The 6182-nt window shown below is 39.7% G+C and overlaps 1 protein-coding gene across 1 annotated transcript in view; it reads right to left on the bottom strand.

Annotated features, from left to right (window-relative positions):
• Positions 1–1130: 1130 nt before the first annotated feature.
• Positions 1131–6182, bottom strand: part of spata1 (spermatogenesis associated 1) — a 10145-nt gene continuing 5093 nt past the window's right edge. Inside the window, exons 10-12 of the mRNA XM_016241473.1 lie at positions 2475–2659; positions 2212–2310; positions 1131–2130 (exon numbers count right to left, since the gene is read on the bottom strand). Coding sequence (XP_016096959.1) covers positions 2059–2130; positions 2212–2310; positions 2475–2659 — 356 coding nt within the window. The 3' untranslated portion in view covers positions 1131–2058. The remainder of the gene's footprint in view (positions 2131–2211; positions 2311–2474; positions 2660–6182) is intronic.

Raw genomic sequence — 6182 nt, 5'->3', positions numbered from 1 at the left:
CAGTCAAAAATTATAGTAGGAAGTGAACAGGCCCTTGCTTTGAATGACTTCAGCACATCTACGGCCGCAGACATCGCTAGTCTCTTACACTGCTCTGGTGTGATCTTGGTCCACTCTTCTTCCAGTTTCTTCCACAGTTTGGTGATTAAGTGGGTTTCTTAGACATAACTTTGTTGCCAAGGATTTTCGGTTGGGTTTATATCTGGACTCTGGGCCGGCCATTTCATTATTTGAATGTTTTCAGCTTCAAGAAACCTTTACCCATTTTGCAGTGTGACAAGGGCATTTTTCTGCATGGAAACTGCTGGCTGATTAGGCGATGAATGCAGGGAAGGGACCGCATGTCACAGGAAGTTCTGATAAACATTTGCATTCACCCTGCCATGTATCTGTATAAGTGGCCAGCTCCACCTTTCACTGACTTCTTTACGCATTCGGGGTTCAGTCTTTCCCCAGTTTGACATCGAACATAATGTTTCCCATCAGACCCAAATAAATTAAACTTGCTCTCATCACTAAATTGAACTTTGGACTAGTTCTTCTCTCTCCACACAACATGCTCCACAGCAAGGGTTACTCTAGCCTTCTGATTCTTTCTGCTGATGAGAGGCTTTGTCACTGCCGAGTGCACTTTCAGTCCGACTTCTCTTAAACGTGCCGAGACAAATCCATATCCTGTTCATCTCTGAACTAAAGAGCAATTCCAGCTGCAGTGTTGAACCGATTCCCCATTGAGAGTATCCACATTAACTTCTTCTCGGTTATTTGTCTTACTTACTCGTTTATTTGTCTCTTACTTGGACGACCAGCCTTTTTGGGGGACTTGAATGAATTTGTGTCATTGTAAAGCTGCAATATTCTAGAAATCACAGATCTGGAATTACCAACTTCTCTTGCTATGGCTGAAAGGGTCATCTCGTTGGCACTTCATCTGGACAAACTGCTGTTGCAAGATTACAGTCTCCTTCTTGCAAAATCAGTGATAATTAGAGGAATGCTGCCAGTTACATAGGGTTTGTCATATAATTAAGGAAATTAGCACCAGGTTCTTTTTCAAATATCTTGTGTAATTTTTTTTTATACTGTGCTTCGGAATACAATTAATTTATGAAAAATGCTTACAAAAACTTGCCTTCTACTCTTGTTAAGATAACATCAAATAGGACTAAGCAGTGACCTTGAAATTGAGGAAATTGTAGGTTGTTCTCTAATTTTGATCTCCACTGTATCATGATTTAGGAATCTTTAGACATTTGCACTGTAAAATGAAATACTGAGGAACAACATATTTTGTGTGATTAGGTGGTATTTCCATATTCTTGTGGTTGGGACAGAGTGCTCTCTAATGTGGTGAACAGCACATTCCAGAGCCCAGTTTTATGGTGGGGCCCCTCTCTGGCCACAACAGTGGACAAAGGTTTGCTACATTTTGATTGGATCTTGGGGGACGAACACAAATAAACTGTCCGCCATCAGATAGAGATGCTAGGACAATGGCCAAACACTTCTTAGAGGGCAAGAAGAAGACCTCTGGTTCCAAGCCTGGGAAGGACAGACTAACATCCCATTGGTCCACACCTTCACCCATCTAGAGACTGATTCCTATAGTTGTGTCCTGTGACCGCCATAAAAATTCCTTAGGACCTCCAGATGCATAACTGTTTTCAAACATTAAAACTGTAACGACCTACAACACACCCATCTCATACTTATTCAGAAGAATAAGTATTCTCAGTAATAGCTATGTGTAGTGCAACACAAACACAGCTGTTAATGGACAAATTAATGCATGCATGACAGTTTGATCTTTTTCCATCATGTTTGGACAATGCATTTGTAATATTGCCAAAGGTATCCTGGTTGTGGTTTGGAAATGTGGTTGGGAACCCCTGCACTAAACAATGACATTTAGAGAACTTTTTCACGTATTGTGTTCCTGTAAGTCTTTAAGAACCTCAGACACTTTGATCTTCTGAGATACGTTCAATACAAACACATTTCAAATCTCATTTCTACAAAACCTAATGCTGAGCACATAGACATGTATTCTGTGTTTCTTTATAACTGAGCTCTCTTTTGCATCAGTTCTGCTTTCAGGGCCTGTAGTTCTGTGGCAGCTTGCTTTCTCAACTAGACAAAAGAAAGAAATAAAAAACATCACAAGTGCTGAAACTAACCAGCAGAACTAACCAGTGCATGTCTGTTCAGTACCTTGATCTCTGTAGCCAGTTTCATTTTAGCATCATCCACATTTTTCCTCAGATTATCAATTTCACTGCTCTCTGTCATAATCTGGATTATCAACTCATTCTGTAAATGGAAAAGCACAATGTTTTTGTTTTAATGTATCAAAATATTATATTTAGAAAGAAAGAAATGCACAGTTACTTTCCTGCTGAGGAGTTCTATAAATAAAGCATGATTAGGCCACTATTTTACTGAAAAAACTAGTAAAGAATCATAGTTTAAACTACCTTTAACTTTGTGCTTAAATGTTTCTTTGCTTGCGTTCGTCGTTTTGCACCATCCCGTGCTTGGAGTTGTTGTAGCATTTTACTGTAGAATGTGTGAAGTTCCAGTCGTACACTCTTCAGTGTGTCCTCCAGAAGTGTTGTTGCCTTCTTAGTATCAAAATATTGCCTCTTCCACTGGTCACGTGCTTCAGAGGCAAATGAAAAAAATTAAATCTTTCATACACCATAACCTAATACCCATTTCATAATCATAAAAAATCTGACACATTAAAGAGAGCCTGAAAGCCTAAAATAACTCATACGAAAAGCTTAAAGCATTAAAACTCAACAGTAGACTCTCCAACTCTCAGAATCAAGGTTTTAGTTGGAATGAGACAAACTTTTTGCTATAGATTGTATTCCTTGCATGAATATTTTTGACATGTGGAATAATGCCACAAAATGGCCAAATCTGCACAGAGGGGAAAAAGACAGCTAGTGACGATCATGCCAATGAAACTAAGATTATTCACAACACATATAAATGCATAATTTCCCTCACTCCCATAATGGATATAGAAGAGTGATTCTTAACCAATTTTTCTGTTTTTAACAAATTTATTTACATGACTTTTCCAGTCTTTCATGATTTACTGGATAAGGATTTTTAATTGATTTATACTCGAAAAAAGGTTTAGAGCTTGGCATAATTATTAAGTCTGTACACTGAAACATGCAACTAACTAAATAATTCCATACACCATGCTCACATTTTATAATCACTTTGTCTCCTGCTTTATGCTATTGCATGGTTTCCTGTCACGATCACCAGCTGGAGTGCCTTTGATAGCCACCAGAGGGCACTTCATCCCATACCTTTGCCACTCAATCCTGGACTGCAATTCCCATAACCCATTGCCCGGACTCATCATGCCTGATTGTTTTCACCTGTTGCTCGTTACCTCTGCTTATATTAGCCCTGTGTTTTCTGTCACGTTGTGAAGTCTTGCCAGTTGTTACTCTGCAAATCTGAGCATTCGCCCTGGTATTATGTCTCTCGGTTTTTGGATTTCTTGTCTGTCTCTTGGATTACTCTTTTGCCTGCATTTCCTGCCTTGTTGCTTGTTTGGATTGCTTGCCTGTTTATTGTCATGTTGCCTGTTTTAGATTATGTTTCTGGTTTGGCCCGATAAAAGCTGCAGTTGGATTGGAACTTTACTAGTCTCTGAGCAGTACACCATAATTTCCTCTGTAAACTGTTTAGGCTGATAGAAGACTTTTAATGTTTGAGCACATGACTCTAACCTCAGAAAGACACTGATGGGAACAAATGGGATCCATGGCAGAGCAGCACGGCAGAAACCAAGAAAAATACAAAGGTTGTTACCACACTTTCTTTTTCAGGTGCTGAGGTGAAACATGTTTCACAAGAATAAAAATTCAAAAAAGTCTGCAGTCTAAAAATATCCAAATAAAATGTTTATTTCAAAGAACAATGAAAAACAAAAACGTCCCTGGCTTGCTTAGAAGAACTTGGATGATCCTCTCGACCTCTGGAAAAATGTTTCATGGGCAGATGACTCAAAAGTGGAACCTTTTGGTATAGACATGCACTTTGTTTGCCAGACAGTGCTGCATTTCATAGATACAATTCATAGCAATAGACAAACAGTGATGGTTAGGTGATGTTTTAAAACCGTCTCAGAGCAATTTTTAACCTTCACCAGCAAACTGGTGGCTAATTCATAAGAATTTGTACCATCTAATACAAATCTTTTTGTGCAATCTGCTTAGGCCCCACTAATGGTTAGATTTTAGGGGTGGACCTTTATACTTATATATATATATATATATACACAGTATCTCACAAAAGTGAGTACACCCCTCACATTTCAGCAACCATTTTATTATATATTGTCAAGGGACAATACTATAGAAATAAAAATTGGATATATTTTAGAGTAGATATATTTTAGAGTTTACTGTCCTCTAAAAATAACTCAACATAAAGCCATTGTTGTCTAAATAACTGGCATCAAAAGAGAGTACACCCTAAGTGAATGTCAAAACTGTGTCCAAAGTGTCAATATTTTGTGTGAGCACCATTGTTATCTAGCACTGCCTTAATCCTCCTGGGCATGGAATTTATCAGAGCTGCACAGGTTGTTGCTGGGATCATCTTCCACTCCTCCATAATGACATCACGGAGCTGCTGGATGTTAGACACATGTCGTTTCTCCACCTTCCACTTGAGGATGCCCTACAGGTGCTCAATAGGGTTCAGGTCTGGAGACATACTAGGCCACTTCAACACCTTCACCTTCAGCTTTCTCAGCAAGGCAGTTGTCATCTTGGCGGTGTGTTTGGAGTCGTTATCATGTTGGAAAACTGCCGATCGACCCAATTTCTGCAGGGAGGGCATCATGTTCTGTATCAGAATGTCACAGTACATGCTGGAATCCATGTTTCCCTCAATGAACCGCAGCTCCCCAGTACCAGAAGCACTCATGCAGCCCCAGACCATGATGCTACCACCACCATGCTTGACTGTAGGCAAGACACAATTACCTTGGTACTCCTCACCAGGGCGTTGCCACACATGCTGGACACCATCTGAGCCAAACAAGTTTATCTTGGTCTCATCAGACCACAGGACATGGTTCCAGTAATTCATGCTCTTGGACAGGTTGTCTTCAGCAAACTGTTTGCGGGCTTTCTTGTGAGCCAGCTTTAGAAGAGGCTTCCTTCTGGGATGACGGCCATGCAAACCAACTTGTTGCAGTGTGCGGCGTATGGTTTGAGCACTGACAAGCTAACCTCCCGCTTCTGCAACCTCTAAAGCAATGCTGGCAGCACTCATGCATCTGTTTTTTGAAGCCAGCTTCTGTACCTGATGCACAGCAAGAGGACTCAACTTCTTTGATCGACCCTTGCGAAGCCTGTTCCGAGTGGAAATTGTCTTAGAAAACCTCTGTATGACCCTGGCCAATGTACTGCAGCTCAGTTTAAGGGTGTTACAGATCTTCTTATAGCCAAGGCCATCTTTGTGGAGAGCAACAATTCTAATTCTCAAATTCTCAGAGAGTTCTTTGCCATGTGGTGCCATGTTGAACATCCAGTGGTCAGTATGAGAGAATTGTACTCAAAGCACCAAATTTTAACTGCTCTAATACAAGATACACAAATTTGTATGGTCCTGTCTAGCAGACAAAAACATGAACATGATGAATAGGACATGTGGCTTTGCATGGTTAAACGACATACAGCTGTTATCACTTAGGGTGTACTCACTTTTGTTGCCAGCTATTTTGACAATAATGGCTGTATGTTGAGTTATTTTCAGAGGACAGTAAATCTGTACTGCTATACAAGCAGCACATTGACTACTCTAAAATATATCCAAGTTTAATTTCTATAGTATTGTCCCTTGAGAAGATATACTAAAATGGTTGCTGAAAAGTGAGGGGTGTACTCACTTTTGTGAGATACTGTATATATATACAGATTTCTATGAAATTGAATATAAAATAGTTGTTGCCTCATGAAATCAGGTTGGACTCATTAGAATCAGAATGTCTTGTCATCATTAAAAGAGCTGTGAAGCTCTGTTACAGAGAATTCTCCTAGAGAATATTAGCCATCTGTCCATAAACTGATGCTGGGCAGAAAGACAATGATATATATATATATGTAAGTCCAGATGTAACCCCACTGAAATGCTCTGGCAAA

This window comes from Sinocyclocheilus grahami, unplaced genomic scaffold (assembly GCF_001515645.1).
Source record: "Sinocyclocheilus grahami isolate Dianchi unplaced genomic scaffold, SAMN03320097.WGS_v1.1 scaffold623.1, whole genome shotgun sequence".
Taxonomy (NCBI): Eukaryota; Metazoa; Chordata; class Actinopteri; order Cypriniformes; family Cyprinidae; genus Sinocyclocheilus; species Sinocyclocheilus grahami.
This window is presented reverse-complemented; position numbering and strand designations above follow the sequence as displayed.